Source organism: Bos mutus, chromosome 1, assembly GCF_027580195.1.
Source record: "Bos mutus isolate GX-2022 chromosome 1, NWIPB_WYAK_1.1, whole genome shotgun sequence".
Taxonomy (NCBI): Eukaryota; Metazoa; Chordata; class Mammalia; order Artiodactyla; family Bovidae; genus Bos; species Bos mutus.
Window position 1 is genome coordinate 138,229,599 of NC_091617.1, and position 20,616 is coordinate 138,250,214.

General features: G+C 43.3%; 1 protein-coding gene across 1 annotated transcript; it reads right to left on the minus strand.

Moving 5' to 3' along the window:
* Window positions 1-1,078: 1,078 nt before the first annotated feature.
* On the minus strand, window positions 1,079-16,111 carry LOC102265377 (histone-lysine N-methyltransferase SETMAR). The gene is made up of 4 exons (XM_070363177.1): window positions 16,100-16,111; window positions 14,094-14,639; window positions 13,785-13,817; window positions 1,079-2,193 (listed from the first exon to the last, which is right to left on the minus strand). The coding sequence occupies exons 1-4, from the start codon at window positions 16,109-16,111 to the stop codon at window positions 1,177-1,179; spliced, it is 1,608 nt and encodes a 535-aa protein (XP_070219278.1). The 3' UTR covers window positions 1,079-1,176.
* Between the last annotated feature and the right edge of the window lie 4,505 nt (window positions 16,112-20,616).

Sequence of the window (20,616 nt, forward strand, 5' to 3'; positions counted from 1 at the left end):
CAATCCTGGATTTGGGCATAGGGCCAAGAATGGGAATGGATGCCTGAACAAAAGAAGGGTCGTGTGAGGAAGGACGAAGAGGGGAACGGGCTGATCATCACCTGTGTCTAGTAGGCTGTGTGGTTAGACAGCCACTCGCCAGGCTAGGGACCTAGGAGTTTTGGGGGAAGCAGGTGGGCTTGGTATTGACACACTGAGTGTAAAGGGCTTGGGAAATATCCAGAGTCTGGCAGGTAGTTGGATCTACAGGTTTGGGGCTCTGGGGAAGGACAGAGCTGAAAGAAGTGATGTGCTCTGGGGGCTGAAACCAAACGGATGTAAATAGTCAACCAGGGTTTGGAAAGTGTCACCACACTGAGAACTAAGCATGTCACCAATTGTCCTGATGAAGCCGTTTCAGCAAGTGGTAGGGAGGAACCAGACTCAAGTTAGAGAGTAGAAAGGAAGGTAAGAAGCAGAGTGAGTTTCAAACCCTACTGTGCTGGGCTATACTGTACTGCATCCCAAGAAGCCCAGTCTCGGCCAGTTTGTTCATGTGGTGAAGACTGAATATAAACAAGGGCAGGTGTGAGCCAGCATGCAAAAGAAGGTGAGAGGGAAGACGACGGCCAGAGACTCAAATGCCTCTGTTCACTGCTATGCTGGATATCCAAGCTGCAGAAGGATGAGATGTAAGGGATGCAGAGAACAAAGATATGGGCCCTGATACGGGAGCTCTTGAGGACCACTCTGCTCAATAAGTTGGCCAGAAATGCTGCAACACAAAGAGCCCAAGGATGAACAACCGATATAGATCTTACCATGCAATACTCGTTTCTAGCCTGCTTGCAAACTTTATGGATACACGACTGTATAAATATTTGTTACTAGACAAGATCACTGGCGTTATTATTGTTACAAGCTTTCCTTTCCAGCAGTCCAATGTACTTACTGACTGTTATTTTAAAAAGAACATTAAGCCAGGAGGAACCTGGTCACATTATTCTTTCCTGCTCCCAGTGAAGTATGCCTTTCTAAATATGGAAAGGAAGTGTTTTAATATACTGGGGCTGCTATAACAAAAATGGCATAGACTGGGTGGCTTATAAACAACAAATTGTTTATTTGGTGCAAAAGTAATTGCAGTTTTGGACCATGAATTTTAAATTATTATAACTAGGCTCAAGCACATCTTTATTAGTCAAAATAGGAACCATTACAATCAACACATTTTTGCCAACGAGAAGTAAGTTCATTTATTCCTGTAGCGTAAAAACCCGTGCTTCGGGATTCGACAAACTCTTGGAAAGCATTTTCTGCATCCTGCTGGTTGTGGAAGCGTTTACCCTGCAGAAAGTTGTCGAGATGCTTGAAGAAGTGGTAGTGGGTTGGTAATAGGTCAGGTGAATGTGGCGGATGAGGCAAAACTTCGTAGCCCAATTCATTAAACTTCTGAAGGGCTGGTTGTGCGACATGTGGTCGGGCATTGTCGTGGAGAAGAACTGGGCCCTTTCTGTTGACCAATGCTGGCTGTAGGTGTTGTAGTTTTTGGTGCATCTCATTGATTTGTTGAGCATACTTCTCAGATGTAATGGTTTCACCAGGATTCAGAAAGCTATAGTGGATAAGACCGGCAGCAGACCACCAAACAGTGACCATGATCTTTTTTTGGTACAAGTTCAGAGTTTTCCCTCGATCCAACCTCTGAGCTGGTTGTCGCCGGTTATCAGATAAAATCCACTTTTCGTGGCATGTCACAATCCGATCGAGAAATGGTTCATTTTTGTTGCGTAGAATAAGAGAAGATGACACTTCAAAACGACGATTTTTTTGAATTTCAGTCAGCTCATGAGGCACCCACTTATTGAGCTTTTTTACCTTTCCAATTTGCTTCAAATGCCGAACGACTGTAGAATGGTTGACCTTGAGTTCTTCGGCAATTTTTCGTGTAGTTTTAAGAGGATCGGCATCAATGATTTCTCTTAATTGGTCGTTGTCAACTTCTGATGGCCGTGCACTACGCTCGTCATCTTCAAGGCTCTCATCTCCTTTGCGAAACTTCTTAAACCACCACTGCACTGTACGTTCCTTAGCAGTTCCTGGGCCAAATGCGTTGTTGATGTTGCGAGTTGTCTCTGCTGCTTTACGACCCATTTTGAACTCGAATAAGAAAATCGCTCGAATTTGCTTTTTCTCTAACATCATTTCCATAGTCTAAAGTAAACATAAACAGCAAATAGTAAGTCATTAGGAAAAAAACATACATCAAGAAATGCCCATTAAAGTGATGTATAACAAAACCACATTTAAGAATATACTGCATTATCAAATGGAAAATTTAAAAATGCAAAAACCACAATAACTTTTGCACCCATCAATACAACAGTATTTTTGGATACCATCCACCAATGGGGAAGGAAAAATTTAACAAATATTTAATATTTATTTCCTTTAAGTAGAGAAGGTAGTTAACAGCCAAATTAAGTCAATAATGAGTTTTACAATACTGACCAATACCCACATTAAACAGCTACAAAAACAGATCTCACAACTTCAATGCTAAGATGGGGGAAAAAAATCAGTGGAATGGATTCTGTGCCAATAGTGGCATTTCATACATGATAGCATGACAACAACTAGCAATTCAGTATCTTTAGAATAAATAATAAATTACCTAATAACAAACAGAATTGGGACAACACTGCTACACACACTGACACCATGAAGTGTCACAATTGTTTCTGTATTTAAAAACATTCTTAATCTGATTTCTTTCTGATTTCTCATTAATTTTATAACCACTATCACAGTAACATACAAATGTGAAAACTGAAAATATCCTACACTGGGATAATACCACTTTTAACTAATAGCTAGAAAGCAAGAGTAAACAAAATAAATCTACATGTCTCCATCATGGTATTAAAGACACCAAAACCTTTACCTTCTGTTTAAGCCTTCAAATGGATCAATTACAAAGATGACTAAAGGGAAAAAAGCTCCTTCCTTTCCCCATCATTTTTCCCTTGGAAAAACTAAACCAACAGGTTTGTTTCTCAAGGAACATGTAAAAACTTACCTGTTGGCCTCTCCATGGGAGGAAGAAAAACATTATTTACATCTGATGTCCAAAGCCAAACTGGAAGTAAAATCTTTTTTTCCCCCCACCCTCTTTTGGCGGCTCAGATCATCATGTGGGATCTCAGTTCCTTAACCAGGGAAGGAATCTGGGCTCCCTGCATTGGGAACTTGGAGTCTTAACCACTGGACCACAGGGAAGTCCCTAAACTCTTTTTAGGGACTCTTATTAACAACAACAACAACAAACTTTTAGGGCAGATCAAAATGAAGCCAGGTAAATAAGAAAGATGTAACAGAAAATAGGCATACTATTTCAGCCAACTGGTTTACTGAAAAAGCAAATAGATACATAATAGTAGTAAACTTTTCATGCAGATATTTTGCAACAAGATCTACTATTTTTTCCCCACCTTCATGAAATTTCCCTTTACTGCATTTTTGTACAGAATTCTTACAATTTTTCTGGTCAGAGAAATTCCAAGTTGACATACTATGCCTATACCTTCCCTGGATCCTTTTATAAAAGATCACAAAACAGAAACTTCTTTTGGAAAAACGCTAAAAATTTTACACTCCACTCTGTAGTTGGTTGCCAAGTTGTGTCCAATTCTGTGACCTCACGGACTGCAGCATGCCAGGCCTCCCTGTCCCTCACCATATCCTAGAGTTTGCCTAAGTTCACGTCCATTGAATTAGTAATGCCATACAATCATCTCATCCTATGTCATCCCCTTCTCCTTCTATCTTTCTCAGCATCAGGGTCTTTCCCAGAGAGTAGGCTATTCACATCTGGTGGTGAAAGTACTGGAGCTTCAGCTTCAGTCTTTACAATGAGCATTCAGGGTTGATTTCCTTTAGGATTGACTGGTTTGATCTCCTTGCTGTCCAAGGGACTCTCAAGATTCTTCTCCAGCACTAGAGTTCAAAAGCATCATTTCTTTGATGCTCTGCCTTTTTTATGGTCCAACTATCACATCCATACATTGACTACTGGTTTGACTATACAAACTTTTGTCAGCCAAGCAATGTCTTTGCTTTTTAATACATTGTCTAGGTTTGTCATAGCTTTCCTGCCAAGAAACAATCGTCTTTTAATTTCACGGCTGCAGTTACCATCCACAGTGATTTCAGAGCCCAAGAAGAAGAAATCTGTCACTGTTTGCACCTTTCCCCCTTCTATTTGCCATGAAGTGACGGGACCAGAGATCATGAACTTAGATTTTTAATATTGAATTTAAAGCCGGCTTTTTCACTCCCCTCTTTTCACCCTCATCAAGAGGCTCTTTAGTTCCTCTTCACTTTCTATCATTAGACTGGTATCATCTGTGTATCTGAGGTTGTTGATATTTCTCCCAAAAATCTTGATCCCAGCTTGTAACTCATCCAGCCCAGCACTTCCCATGATGTTCTCTACATATAAATTAAAAAAGCAGAGTGACAATAAACAGCCTTGTCATACTCCTTTCTCAACCCTGAACCAGTCAGTTGTTGCATAAAGGATTCTAACTGTTGCTTCTTGACCGGCATACAGATTTCTCTGGTATTCCCATCTCTTTTAAGAGTTTTCCACAGTTTGTTATGATACACAGTCAAGGGCTTTATGGTAGTCAGTGACACAGAAATAGATATTTTTCTGGAATTACCTTGATTTCTCTATGATCCAGTGAATCCTGGCAATTTGATCTCTGGTTTCTCTACCTTTTCTAAACCCAGCTTGAATATCTGGAAGTTTCAGTTTATGTACTGCTGAAGACTAGCTTAAAGGCTTTTGAGCATAACCTTACTAGCATGGGAAATGAGTACAACTGGCCAGTAGTTTGAACACTCTTTTACTAATGCCCTTCTTGGGAATTGGGATGAATTGACCTTTTCCAGTCTTGTGGCAACTGCTGGGTTTTCCAAATTTGCTAATATATTGAGTGCAGAACTTAAATAGCATCATCACTTAGGATTTTAAATAGCTCTGCTGGAATTCCATCATCTTCACTAGCTTTACTTGAAGCAGTGCTTCCTAAGGCCCACTTGACTTTACACTCCAGAATGTCTGGCTCTGAGTGAGTGACCACACTATCGTGGTTATCTGTGTCATTGAGATAGTTTTTGTACAGTTTTTCTGTGTATTCTTGACATCTCTTCTTGATCTCTTCTGCGTCTATTAGGTCTTTACCGTTTCTGTCCTTTATTGTGCCCTTCTCTGCATGAAATGTTTGATATCTCTAATTTTCTTGAAGAGATTTCTAGTCTTTCCCTTTCTGTTGTTTTCCTCTATTTCTTTGCATTGTTCATTGAAGAAGGCCTTCACGTTGCTCTGGAACTCTGGATTCAGCTGGATAAACCTTTCCCTTTCTCCCTTGCTTTTTGCTTCTCTTCTTTCCTTCATAGGTCAGTGCCTTGTTGTGGAGAAGGAGCTTGCGTAACTCAATGAAGCTATGAGCCACGCCACGCCACGTAGGGCCAGTGAAGAAGGACGGGTCATAGTGGAGAATTCTGACAAAACGTGATCTACTGCAGAAAAGACTGGCAAACCACTCCAGTATTCTGGCCGCGAGAACTCCGTGAACTGTGTAAAAATGCAAAAAAGATATGACACCTAAAGATGAGCCCCCCATGTTGGAACATGTCCAGTATACTACTGGGGAAGAGCAGAGGACAATTACTAATAACTCCAGAAAGAATGAAGAGGCTCAGCCAAAGCAGAAACAATACTCAGTTTTGGACGTATCTGGTGAAGAAAGTAAAATCCAATGCTGTAAAGAAGAGTATTGCATAGGAACATGGAATGTTAAGTCCATGAATCAAGGTAAATTGGACGCAGTCCAATCAAGGTGAATTGGAAGCAGATGGCAAGAGAAAACATCGTCTTAGGAATCAGTGAACTAAAATGGGTGGGAACAGGCAAATTTAATTCAGGTGACTGTTATATCTACTACTGTGGGGAAGAATCCCTTAGAAGAAATGGAGTAGCCCTCACAGTCAACAGAAGAATCAGAAATGCAGTACTTGTGTGCAACCTCAAAAATGACAGAATGATCTCGGTTCCTTTCCAAGAAAAACCATTCAACATCCAAGTCTATGCCCCAACCACAAATGCTGAAGAAGCTGAAATTGACCAGTTCTATGAAGACCTACAAAACCTTCTGGAACTAACACCAAAAAATATCCTTTTCATCACTGGATTGAAATGGAAAGCTAAGGAAGTCAACATGCACCTGGAGTAACAGGCAAGTTTGACCTTGGAGTACAAATGAAGTAAGGCAAAGGCTAACAGAGTTTTGTCAAGAGAATACACAGGTCATTGCAAACACCCATTTCCAATAACATAAGAGACTACTCTACAAATGGATATCACCAGATGGTTAACATTGAAATCAAGTGATTACATTCTTTGCAGTGAAGGATGGAGACGCTCTATACAGTCAGCAAAAACAAGACCAAGTTAACTATGGCTCAGATCATGAGTTCCTTATTGCAAAATTCAGCCTTAAATCGAAGAAAGTAGGGAAAACCCGGAGAAGGCAATGGCACCCCACTCCAGTACTTTTGCCTGGAAAATCCCAAGGACGGAGGAGCCTGGTGGGCTGCAGTCCATGGGGTCGCTAAGAGTCGGATACAACTGAGCAACTTCACTTTCACTTTTCACTTTCATGCACTGGAGAAGGAAATGGCAACCCACTCCAGTGTTCTTGCTTGGAGAATCCCAGGGACGGGGGAGCCTGATGGGCTGCCATCTATGGGGTCGCACAGAGTTGGACACGAATGAAGTGACTTAGTAATAGTAGGCCATTCAGGAAGGACCTAAATCAAATCCCTATGATTATACAGTGGAGATGATGAATAGATTCAAGGGAATAGACTCTGGAAGACAGAGTGCCTGAGGAACTTTGGACAGAAGTTTGTAAAAGTGTACAGGAGGTGGTGACCAAAACCATCCCAAAGAGAGGAAAACAATAGACTGGGAAAGACTAGAGATCTCTTCAAGAAATTAGAGATCTCAAGGAAACATTTCATGCAAGGATGGACACGATAAAGGACAGAAACAGTAAGGATCTAAGAAGCAAAAGAAATTAAAAAGAGGTGGCAAGAATACACAGAAAAACTATGCAAAATAATCCAGATACCCACAATGGTGTGGTCACTCACCTAGAGCCAGACATGCCAGAGTGTGAAGTCAAGTTGGGGTTAGGAAGGCTTACTGCAAAGAAAAGTAGAGGACATGACGAATTGCATTTGAGCTATTTCAAATCCTAAAAGATGATGCTGTTAAAGTGCTGGACCCAGTATGTCATCAAATTTGAGAAACTCAGCAGTGGCCACAGGACTGGAAAAGGTCAGTTTTCATTCCAATCCCAAAGAAGGGCAATGCCAAAGAATGTTCAAACTACTGCATAATTGTGCTCATTTCACATGCTAGCAAGGTAACGATCAAAATCCTTCAAACTAGGCTTCAGCAGTATGTGAACTGAGAACTTCAGATACACAAGGTGGGTTCCAAAAGGCAGAAGAACCAGAGATCAAATTGCCAACATCTGCTGGATCACAGAAAAACAAGGGAATTCCAGAAAAACATTTACTTCTGCTTCATTGACTATGCGAAAGCCTTTGACTGTGTGGATCACAACAAATTGTAGAAAATTCTTAAAAGAAATGCACAGACCAACATAGTTGTCTCCTGAGAAATCTGTATGCAGGTCAAGCATCAACAGTTAGAATGAGACATGGACCAACCCACTGGTTCAAAATTGGGAAAGGAGTATGTCAAAACTGTATATTGTCACTCTGCTTATTTAACTTCTATGCAGAGTACATCATGTGAAATCCTGGGCTGGATGAATCACAAGCTGGAATCAAGATTGCCAGGAGAAATATCAACAACCTCAGATATGCAGATGATACCACTCTAATGGCAGAAAGTGAAGAGAAACTAAAGAGCTCTTGATGAGGACTAAAGAGATGCATGAAGAAGCTGGATTAAAATTCAACATTCAAAAGACTAAGATCATGGCATCTGGTGCCATTTCTTCATGGCAACTAGAAGGGAGAAAAGTGGAAACAGTGACAGATTTTATTTTCTTGGGCTCCAAAATCATTGTGGACAGTGAGTACACTCATGAAACTAAAAGACGCTTGCTCCTTGGAAGAAAAGCTATTACAAAGCTAGACAGAGTATTAAAAAACAGAGACATCACTTTGCTGACAAGGTCCCAAGAGTCAAAGCTATGGTTTTTCCAGTAGTCACGTGCGGATGTCACAGTTAGACCTTAAAGGTGGCTGAGTGCCTAATCCTTTCAAATTGTGGTCTTGGAGAAGACTCTTGAGAGTCCCTTGGACAGCTTCAAACCAGTCAATTCTAATGGAAATCAACCCTGAATATTCATTGGAAGGACTGATGCTGAAGGGGAAGCTCCAATATTTTGGCTGCGTTAGGTGAAAACGCAGCTCACTGGAAAAGATCTTGATGCTGGGAAAGATCAAGGGCGAAGGAGAAGCGGGAAACAGAGGATGAGCTGGTTGGTTAGCATTACCGACTCAACGGACTTAAGTTTGAGTAAATCTAGGAGATAGTGAAGGATGGGGAAGCTTGGTATGCTGCAGTCCACGGGGCCACAAAAAGCAACATGACTTAGCAACAATACACATTACATAAAATAATTTTAAAAGATTGTTGGTCATGTTCTCAAAGGACACACCTCTTGATCTCCCCCTGCATGTAAGGTATGACCCCCTATCTTGCCCTGGGAACATTACTTGCAAAAAGTTACACATTCCCCATTTCCTTGCCTCAGCTCTAGCTTTGCTGATATTGTCATATGAGGAAGTACAAGCATGTAACCAACAGATATACTAACCAAAATGCACACAAAGTAAAGAATGGATTTCTCTGGTAAGTGAAGGTTATGCTTCAGTATTTTCAGCTGTCTTAAATTTCCCAAATTCTGCAGTAGCATTAATCTGATACATTATATTAATATTACCATAAGCCAGGTAAATGACTGTGCCAAGTTGCTTCAGTCATGTCTGACTCATTGCGACCTTATGGACTGTAGCCCACCAGGCTCCTCTGTCCATGGGGTTCTCCTGGAAAGAATACTGGAGTGGGTTGCCATTCCCCTTTCCAGGGGATCTTCCTGACCCAGGGATAGAACCCACATCTCCTGAGGCTCCTGCACAGCAGGGGGATTTTTTACCTTCCCTTGAGCCTCTAGGGAAGCCACAGGACAATGACTACATCTACTGTATTTTACCCAGACCAGAAACAACATTGTTCCAAAGGAACATTTCATGCAAAGATGGGCTCGATAAAGGACAGAAATGGTACGGACCTAACAGAAGCAGAAGATATTATGAAGAGATGGCAAGAATACACAGAAGAACTGTACAAAAAAGATCTTCATGACCCAGATAATCATGATGGTGTGATCACTCATCTAGAGCCAGACATCCTGGAATGTGAAGTCAAGTGGGCCTTAGAAAGCATCACTATGAACAAAGCTAGTGGAGGTGATGGAATTCCAGTTGAGCTATTCCAAATCCTGAAAGATGATGCTGTGAAAGTGCTGCACTCAATATGCCAGCAAATTTGGAAATCTCAGTAGTGGCCACAGGACTGGAAAAGGTCAGTTTTCATTCCAATCCAAAAGAAAGGCAATGCCAAAGAATGCTCAAACTACCGCACAATTGCACTCATTTCACATGCTAGTAAAGTAATGCTCAAAATTCTCCAAGCCAGACTTCAGCAATATGTGAACCGTGAACTTCCTGATGTTCAAGCTGGTTTTAGAAAAGGCAGAGGAACCAGAGATCAAATTGCCAACATCTGTGGATCACAGAAAAAGCAAGAGAGTTCCAGAAAAACATCTATTTCTGCTTTATTGACTATGCCAAAGCCTTTGACTGTGTGGATCACAATCAACTGTGGAAAATTCTGAAAGAGATGGGAATACCAGACCACCTGACCTGCCTCTTAAGAAATCTGTATGCAAGTCAGGAAGCAACAGTTAGAACTGGACATGGAATAACAGACTGGTTCCAAATAGGAAAAGGAGTACGTCAAGGCTGTATACTGTCACCCTGTTTATTTAACTTATATGCAGAGTACATCATGAGAAACGCTGGACTGCAAGAAACACAAGCTGGAATCAAGATTGCCGGGAGAAATATCAATAACCTCAGATATGCAGATGACACCACCCTTATGGCAGAAAGTGCAGAGGAACTAAAAAGCCTCTTGATGAAAGTGAAAGTGAGAGTGAAAAAGTTGGCTTAAAGCTCAACATTCAGAAAACAAAGATCATGGCACCCGGTCCCATCACTTCATGGGAAATAGATGGGGAAACAGTGGAAACAGTGTCAGACTTTATTTTTCTGGGCTCCAAAATCACTGCACATGGTGACTGCAGCCATGAAATTAGAAGATGCTTACTCCTTGGAAGGAAAGTTCTGACCAACCTAGATAGCATATTCAAAAGCAGAAACATTACTTTGCCAACAAAGGTTTGTCTAGTCAAGGCTATAGTTTTTCCTGTGGTCATGTATGGATGTGAAAGTTGGACTGTGAAGAAGGCTAAGCGCCGAAGAATTGATGCTTTTGAACTGTGGTGTTGGAGAAGACTCTTGAGAGTCCCTTGGACTCGTGGCTTGAGATCCAGCCAGTCCATTCTAAAGGAGATCAGCCCTGGGATTTCTTTGGAAGGAATGATACTAAAGCTGAAACTCCAGTACTTTGGCCACCTCACGCGAAGAGTTGACTCACTGTAAAAGACTCTGATGCTGGGAGGGATTGGGGGCAAGAAGAAAGGGGTCGACAGAGGATGAGATGGCTGGGTGGCATCACTGACTTGATGGACGTTAGAGTCTGGGTGAACTCCAGGAGTTGGTGATGGACAGGGAGGCCTGGCGTGCTGCGATTCATGGGGTCACAAAGAGTCGGACACGACTGAGCGACTGATCTGATCTGATCTGATTATAACACAAACTTAAAAGTGGTAAATGAACTCCTACTTTTCAAGAGGTTATGACACCAAACTCTGGTTGGTTTTGAGATACTCATAGTCAAGATGTCAGTGGCCAGAAGTATGCATTAGCAGCACTGGAACATTTTGAAGACACCATGGTCTTTAAAGGTGAGTTTGAAATCTACCTTTCCGGCTGCTGTTTTGGCTTCGTTTCCACTTTTGAAGGAGCAGATTTGTAAAAGGTAAAGTTATTAGGTTGGTGCAAAAGTAACTGTGGTTTTGCACTGTTGGACTTTGCTGTTTGACATAGGGATACATTCTAAAATTAATGAGGTTATGCTATACATGAATGTAATATGCATTTATCGCTTTTTAAACTTTTGTTATGATTTATTACTTGCTATTTATTTTAGATTACAAAAATGATGTTAGAGAAAAAGCAAATTAGAGTGACCTTCTTATTCGAGTTCCAAATGATTGCACACACATTTGGCCCAGGTACTAAGGAAGGTACAGTGCAGTACCGGTTCAGGAAGTTTAGAAAAGGAGACAAGGGACTTGAAGATGAGGAGTGTAGTGGCTGGCCATCAGAAGTTGACAGCTACCAACTGAGAGCAGCATCAAAGGTGATCCTCTTACAACTACACAAAGAGTTGCCCAAGAATTCAACATCAACCATTCTACTGTCATTTGGCATTTGAAGCAAATTGGAAAGGTGAAAAAGCTTAATAAGTGCGTGCCTCATGAACTGACTTCAGATCAAAAGAATTGTGATTTGAAGTGTTGTCTTCTCTCATTCAATGGAACAACATTGAACCATATCTCAATCCAATTATGACGAGCCACAAAAACTAGATTTTTATCCAACAACCGGCAGTGACCAGCTCAGTGGCTGGATCAAAATGAATCCCTGAACTTGTACCAAAAAAGTGTCATGGTCACTGTTCGGTGGTCTGCTGCTAGTCTGATCCACTACAGCTTTCTGAATCCAAGTGCAAGCATTACATCTGAGAAGTATGCTCAGTAAACCGAGATGCACCAAAAACTGCAGCGCCTTCGGCCAGCACTGGTCAACTAAAAGGGCCCAGTTCTTCTCCACAATGCCAGACCATAGATTGCACAACCATGCTTCAGAAGTTTTACGCACTGGGCTACAAAGTTTTGCCTAATTTGCCGCCATATTTACCTACTCTCTTGCCAACCACTTCTTCAAGCGTCTTGACAATTATTTGCACGAAAGCTGCTTCCACAACCAGAATGACTAAGAAAATGGTTTCCAAGAGTTCATGGACTCCCAAATCAGAGTTTTATACACTAAAGGAATAAACAAACATTTCTCATTGGCAACAATCTGTTGATTGTAATGGTTCCTACTTTGATTAGTAAAGATGTTTGAGCCTAGTTATAATGATTTAAAATTCACCTTCTGAAGCCACAGTTACTGTTTGCAAAGACCTAACAACACTGAATTTCTTTCCTGGGTTGAACCCCAAGAAAAAAAGAGGTTAGGGGCCTTGCTTTACTTACAGCTGATAGCTTTGCCAATCTCCTCTTGAGCTTTGGAAGTATATAAAATGAGCCAAATTGCCAATATCCATTGAATCATCGAAAAAGCAAGAGAGTTCCAGAAAAACATCTACTTCTGCTTTATTGACTATGCCAAAGCCTTTGTGGATCACAATAAATTGTGGAAGATTCTGAAAGAGATAGGAATACCAGACCACCTGATCTGCCTCTTGAGAAATTTGTATGCAGGTCAGGAAACAACAGTTAGAACTGGACATGGAACAGACTGGTTCCAAATAAGAAAAGGAGTACGTCAAGGCTGTATATTGTCACCCTGCTTATTTAACTTATATGCACAGTACATCGTGAGAAATGCTGGGCTGGAAGCACAAGCTGGAATCAAGATTGCCGGGAGAAATATCAATCACCTCAGATACGCAGATGACACCACCCTTATGGCAGAAAGTGAAGAAGAACTAAAGAGCCTCTTGATGAAAGTGAAAGAGGAGAGTGAAAAAGTTGGCTTAAAACTCAACATTCAGAAAACAAAGATCATGGCATCCGGTCCCATCACTTCATGGGAAATAGATGGGGAAACAGTGTCAGACTTCATTTTTTTGGGCTCCAAAATCACTGCACATGGTGACTGCAGCCATGAAATTAGAAGACGCTTACTCCTTGGAAGGAAAGTTATGACCAACCTAAATAGCATATTGAAAAGCAGAGACATTACTTTGCCAACAAAGGTTCGTCTAGTCAAGGCTATTGTTTTTCCAGTGGTCATGTATGGATGTGAGAGTTGGACTCTGAAGAAAGCTGAGTGCCGAAGAATTGATGGTTTTGAACTGTGGTGGTGTTGGAGAAGACTCTTCAGAGTCCCTTGGACTGCAAGGAGATCCAACCAGTCCATTCTGAAGGAGATCAGCCCTGGAAGGTGTGATGCTAAAGCTGAAACTCCAGTACTTTGGCCACCTGATGCGAAGAGTTGACTCACTGGAAAAGACTCTGATCCTGGGAGGGATTGCGGGCAAGAGGAGAAGGGGACGACAGAGGATGAGATGGCTAGATGGCATCACTGACTCGATGGACGTGAGTCTGAGTGAACTCCAGGAGCTGGTGATAGACAGGGAGGCCTGGCGTGCTGCGATTCATGGGGTCACAAAGAGTCGGACACGACTGAGCGACTGAACTGAAAATGAGCAAGGAATGTGTGGTATGGTGCAAACCGAGACCACCCCCGGGGAACGGAGCGGGATGGCGTCTTACCTCTTCCTTTACTGACCCCTCCGCGGAGATGACCTGCAGGAGGAAAGAGACGACCAGTGGGCGCAGCTCGCGAACAATACTGCTCTGACGCCCAGCAGCCACGGGCGCGTGACATTAGCGGCCTTCACCGCACCGGTTCGAATAGCCCACCCAAGCTCCTCCGGCCGCCGAAAGTCCCAGAATCGCCCGGCGCCCGCTCAGGTTGGTCCGGCCGCCTTCCCGGCACAGCGCAGCGGGCCTGGGCCTCGCGGGGCTCTGGGGACGGCCGGGCGGCGGAGTGGGCGTGTGCGGGATGCGGCCACTGCTCACCTTCCTCTTGGGCATCGTGGCTACGGGGCGGGCGAGAGCCGGGTGCCTGAGGGCCGCGGCGCGCCGACAGCCTTCGCGAAGCTGAGTAGCCTGACCGCTGCCGCTCCTCCCGCCGCCCGAGCTGCTGGGACCCGCGGCGGGGGTGGTGGGAGAACCGGATGGAACCGGATTGGGAGCCCGCCCCCTCCTCCCCCCGCGTCCCCCGGCCGCGGGCTCCCCCTCCCCGCCGGCCGGGCCGCCCCTCGCCCTCGCCCCCGCCCATTGGCTGCGGGGTCCACCGCTCCGCGGCCCGCACCCCGAGTAGGTGAGACCGGCCGTCACTCGACCACTGCGCCCCGCCCCCGCTCTCGGCGCCCCCACCCGCCCGCGGTCTCGCCGGGCCCCCAGACCCAGGCGAGGGGGCAGGGCCCCACAGGCCGCTCTCCCCTCAGGCCGCTCTCGCCAGACGGTAGTTTGTTTGAAGCCGAGCCGCAGTGTGCCGTCTTGCGCTGATTGGCGGATGCCGGCCACGTGGTCTCCGGGTGCGCCCACCCACAACCCTCCGGGCTACCGGTTGGCAGCCAGCTACAGGGAAGCCCCGAGGAATGAGTCCCTTCTGTGTAGAGTCGGAAGGTTTATAGTTCACAGAATGGGAAGGGAGAGACAACGTGTTTAACTATGAACCAGTTTTTCGCCTCACTCAGTTGTTCAGTCGCTCAGTTGTGTTCGACTCTTTGTGACCTCATGGACAGCAGCACTCAAGAAAAGGTATGACTCAATGAACAAGAGTTTGAACAAACTCCCGGATATGTGGACAGGGAAGCCTGGCGTGCTGCAGTCCATAGGATCGTAAAGAGTCGGACACGACTGAGCGACTGAAGAAGAAAACGTCTCCAGGGTCGGTGGTCTGCGGGAAGCGAGTCTTGGTGCGGGGGCGGGGGGTGGGGGGGGCATCTTGCAAAGTTGGTGCGGGGCGCCACTGCGCAGGCGCGGGTCCTGGCCGTGCTTCCCTGATAGGTTTCTGGGTGGGGTCTTCGTGAGTAGCTTCTTTAAGTCGTGCATTGAGGGACCAAGAGTGCTGGCAGTTCGTCTCAGGAGCTTAGTGGGTTTCTGAGTCTCCCCCCCCCCACACACACACACCCACACCAGGCCCAGGATGCTCACCCTCTCTCAGACCCCACCTGGACCACCGATCCCCTCCTGTGCAGAAGGGAAAGCACATCCACCCAGCTCCTGCCTGTTTTTTTTTTTTTTTTTTTAAACACTTGCTGACCTAAACACCTTTCCGAGGTGGAAAAGAGCTTCAGGCTGGAGGTCAGAGCTGGAATTCCATAACTGGTGAGATCACATCACCCAGTTTCTTTTCTTGCTGTTGTTCACTCGCTGAGTCGTGTCCAATTCTTCGGGACCCCATGGACTGCAGCATGGCCAGCCAGGCTTCCCTGCCCTATGAGTTTGGTCAAACACATGTCCATTGAGTTGATGATGCCATACAACACTTTCATCCTCTGTCACCCACTTCTACTCTCAGTCTTTCCCAGCATGAGGGTTTTTTCTAATAAGTTGGCTCTTTTCAGCAGGTGGCCAGAGTATTGGAGCTTCAGCTTCAGGATCAGTCCTTTCAATGAATATCCAGGGTTGATTTCCTTTTGGATTGACTGGTTTGATCTCCTTGCTGTCCAAGGGACTCTGAAGAGTCTTCTCCAGCACCACAGCTTGAAAGCATCAGTTCTTCAGTGCTCAGCCTTCTCCATGGTCCAACTCTCACATCTGTACATGACTACTGGAAAGCCCATAGCTTTGTCTATATGGATCTTTGTTGGCAAAGTGATGCCTCTGCTTTTTAATATGCTGTCTAGATTTGTCGTAGCTTTTCTTCCAAGAAGCCAGGGTCTTTTAATTTCATGGCTGCAGTCATCATCTGTAGATTCTTTGCTGAATAAGAAACTTTTGTTTAAAAGTACCGCTTGAGAACACAAGAGAACACACTGGAAATATTGGAAATACCCTCTTTGAACAACACAAACCTTTCTACACATGGTCATCACCAGATGGTCAATAGCAAAATGAGATTGATTATTTGCAGTCAAGGATGGAGAAGCTCTATACAGTCAGCAAACACAAGACCTGGCGCTGACTGTGGCTCAGATCATGAGCTCCTTATTGCAAATTTTAGACTTAAATTGAAGAAAGTAGGGAAAACCAGTAAGCCTTTCAGGTATGACCTAAATCAAATCCCTTATGATTATACAGTGGAGGGGATGAATAGAGTCAAGGAATTAGACCTGGTAGACAGAATGCCTGAAGAACATGGACAGATGTTTTTTTGTAACATTATATAGGAGGTGGTGATCAAAACCATCCCAAAGGAAAAGATAGGCAGGAAAGTAAAGAGGTTGAGAAGGTTTTAGAAATAGCTGAGAGAAGAAGAAAAGTGAAAAACAAGAAAGGGAAAAATACACCAAACTGAATGCAGAATTCCAGAAAGTAACAAGGAGAGATAAGAAAGCATTCTTTAGTGAACAATGCAAAGCAATAGAGGAAACCAACCAACAGAATGTGAAAGATGAGATCTCTTCAAGAAAATTGAAAATATCAAGGGAAGATTTCATGCAAAGATGGGCACGATAAAGGACTGAAGGTCTTTTTGTTAAGGACCTAATGAAAGCAGAATAGTTTAAGAAGTTTTGGCAAGGATACAAAGAACTGTACAAAAAAGTCTTAATATCCCGGATAACCATGATGATGTGGCCACTCATCCAGAGCCAGACATCCTAGAGTGTGAAGTCAAGTGGGGCTTAGGAAGCATTACTAGGAACAAAGCTAGAGGAAGTGATAGAATTCCAGCTGAGCTATTTCAAATCCTAAAAGATGATGCTGTGAAAGTGCTCCACTCAATATGCCGCAAATTTAGAAAACTCAGCAAAGGCCAAAGACTGGAAAAGTTCAGTTTTCATTCTAACCCCAAAGAAGGGCAGTCCCAAAGAATTTTCACACTACCATGTAATTGGGCTCCTTCCACATAAACAAGGAGTACAGGAGTACATCAAATACAAAAAAATGATCAAATAAATAACCTTTGGGCTCTTTAAAAAATAAAATATAATGTCAGACCATGCACCAGTTCTTGTACTGGAGGGAAGATGTTACAAAGGACGTTATTTGGTTAACTGACAAAACTGGAACACAAATGGCAGATTAGATAAAATACTGGATCAACGTTTACTTCACTGTAGTTGATAAATGTACTGTGATTATATAAGGGAATATTCTTAGTTGTATATTGAAAGATATAAAGTAAATGATAAAGCATAGGGTAAAATGTTAAATGTTAAAGTAGGTGAATATTAAAAAAAAAGGGTACTGGGTTTTTTGGACACCATTTATATATTTATGTTTGAAATTTTTTTTACTTGTTTATTTTGCTGCATTGGGTCTTAGTTGTGGCATGTGGCACCCATCTTTCCTTACAATGCAGGGGCTCTCTAGTTGTGGCATTCAGGCTGAGTTGCTCTCAAGCGTAAGTAAGTGAAGTATCTCAGTCATGTCCGACTCTTTTTGACCCCATGGACAGTAGCCTGCACCAGGCTCCTCCGTCCATGGGATTTTTCTAGGCAAGAGTACTGGAGTGGGTTGCCATTTCCTTCTCCAGGGAATCTTCCCAACCCAGGGATTGAACCCAGGTCTCCCGCATTGTAGACAGACACTTTACTGTCTGAGCCACCAGGGAAGTCCATGAGGGATCTTAATTCCCTCGCCAGGGATGGAACTGGAGTCCCCTGCATGCTTAGGCAGATTGTTAACCATGGTACCACCAGGGAAGTCCCTGCTATTATTTTAAAATAACTTTTTAGAAGAAAAAGCTCATAACAGTTTTATTTAGAGATGCATTTCTGGACACAGTAAAAGCCTATGAAAAATCGAGGTCTAAATGAGATTTATTGCACTAACAACAGTAAGAAGTTCAATTTTTACCCTACTGAATTTTGCATCAGAATGGCTTAGCATAACAAAGAGAATGGTTCTAGCAATATTTTTCTTAAATAGAGGTGAAATTCACATGACATGAATTAATGCCTTTAAAGCATACAGTCCTATTCAGCCATAACAAAATATCGAAATAATGCCATTTATAGTAACACAGATGGGCCTGCTGCTGCTGCTGCTAAGTCGCTTCAATTGTGTCCGACTCTGCAACCCATAGACGGTAGCCCACCAGGCTCCACCGTCACCGGGATTCTCCAGGCAAGAACACTGGAGTGGGTTGCCATTTCCTTCTAGAGATAGTCATATTGAGTGAGGTAAGTCAGACAGAGAGATAGAAATATCATATGATATTCCTTATATGTGGAATCTAAAAAAATACAAATGAACTTATACAAAACAGAAAGAGTTACAGATGTAGAAAATAAGCTTATGGTTACTGGGGGGAAGGGGAAGGGATAAATCAGAAGATTGGGATGGACATATACAAATTAGTATTAATATTTATAAAGTATCTAACTAATAAGACCTCCTGTATAATACAGGAAACTCTACTTAACCCGCTGTAATGGTCTATGTGATAAAATAATATAAAAATTTAGGTATCAATAGAAATGGTTCTTGACACAAATTGGAAAAAAAGTATACAGTCCATTGTCATTCAGTACATTCATGATGTTGTTCAACCACTATCTAGCAATAACCTCTCTGCCTTGAAAGATATTTAACATTTGCACTTTAAAATTCTGCACAAATGCTTTTTAAAAACTAAGAGTCAACAGTTAAGAAAAAACAACAGCTCAAATTACAATCTGCTACACTTTCCTTTCTAATTAGCTCCTTATACACACATGTGCAGGCACATGCATATACACACAAGAATGCTTGAATATTCAACTATCATAGAATGCAGTTTTTCAAGAGATCCTAATTCATTCATTGTTAGCCATCTTGGACCTAGGACTGGCTGCCAATATACAGACAAGTTGAAGCCTCTGACAGCCACTGAGCAAGATGATGACTATAAGATTTGTGTAAGCAAGGTACCTGCCTGCACTTCATTTGTGCCAGTCAATTACTGAAACAAACACTGCAGATTTTACTTAACTTACTCTGAATATCGATGTTCCCCTAGCTCCCAGTGGAAAGATTGTGGGTCATTTCCTTGGTTCAACCTTGTATGTGATCATCGTCATTATTTAGTACAACCAAGTGGGCAAAGCTAAGAAGAGGTGAATTCAGTTCCCACTAAACTGTTTCTTCTCTTTATTGCTTCTGTTTTCCCTGATTTGGGAATCCCTGAAGCTCATGGCATCTGGTCCCATCACTTCATGGGAAATAGATGGGGAAACAGTGGAAACAGTGTCAGACTTTATTTTTTGGGCTCCAAAATCACTGCAGATGGTGACTGCAGCCATGAAATTAAAAGAAGCTTACTCCTTGGAAGAAAAGTTATGACCAACCTAGATAGCATATTGAAAAGCAGAGATGTTACTTTGCCAACAAAGGTCTGTCTAGTCAAGGCTATGGTTTTTCCTGTGGTCATGTATGGATGTGAGAGTTGGACTGTGAAGAAAGCTGAGCACCGAAGAATTGATGCTTTTGAACTGTGGTATTGGAGAAGACTCTTGAGAGTCCCTAGGATTGCAAGGAGATCCAACCAGTCCATTCTGAAGGAGATCAGCCCTGGGATTTCTTTGGAAGGAATGATACTAAAGCTGAAACTCCAGTACTTTGGCCACCTCATGTGAAGAGTTGACTCATTGGAAAAGACTCTGATGCTGGGAGGGATTGGGGGCAGGAGGAGAAGGGGACGACAGAGGATGAGATGGCTGGATGGCATCACTGACTCGATGGACATGAGTCTGAGTGAACTCCGGGAGTTGGTGATGGACAGGGAGGCCTGGCGTGCTGCGATTCATGGGGTCACAAAGAGTCGGACACGACTGAGCGACTGAACTGAACTGAAGCTATCTCATTTTCACCTTGCAGTTAGTTCAGTGTTGCCTTCTGGGTGTGCCTGTCTTAAGAAGACTCCACAGGTGGGCCGCCCTCAGTCACTGACCCTAAATCACTCAGTTCTGGGCATGTCTCTGCTTCCTGCTGAAGTTCCTCCAAGTATCTGACCAAGATTTGGTCTCTATTAGAAAACTCATTTCTCCAATTGTTGCCGGCCAAAATCTTGGCTTTCTCTACTCACCAAAGCCAAATAAAAAATACAGAGAGAGAGTTTGGAGGAAATAGAAAGGTGGCTTTAATCCTCAGCTGGAGGAGAGGGGAACACAGTAGGTTTATGCCTCAAGAACTGTGCCCCCCTCCCCATTTCCATGAGGAGTCTTGGTGTCGTCAGTCACTAAGCCGTGTCCAACTCTTTGTGGCCCCATGGACTGCAGCATGGTTGGGTTTCCCTGTCCTTCACTATCTCTTGGAGCTTGCTCAAACTCGTGACATTGAGTCAGTGATGCCATCCAACCATCTCATCCTCTGTCATCCCGTTCTCCTTCTGCCCTCCATCTTTCCCAGCATCTGGGTCTTCCAATGAGTCATCTCTTCCCATTAG

Excerpts from the sequence above, each read along its gene's own strand:
- LOC102265377 (XM_070363177.1), bottom strand. Across the intron at positions 13,818-14,093 it reads CCACGATGCCCAAGAGGAAG|GTCATCTCCGCGGAGGGGTC; the intron begins GTGAGCAGTGGC and ends TTCCTCCTGCAG. Across the intron at positions 2,194-13,784 it reads AGGGGTCAGTAAAGGAAGAG|ACTATGGAAATGATGTTAGA; the intron begins GTAAGACGCCAT and ends TGTTTACTTTAG.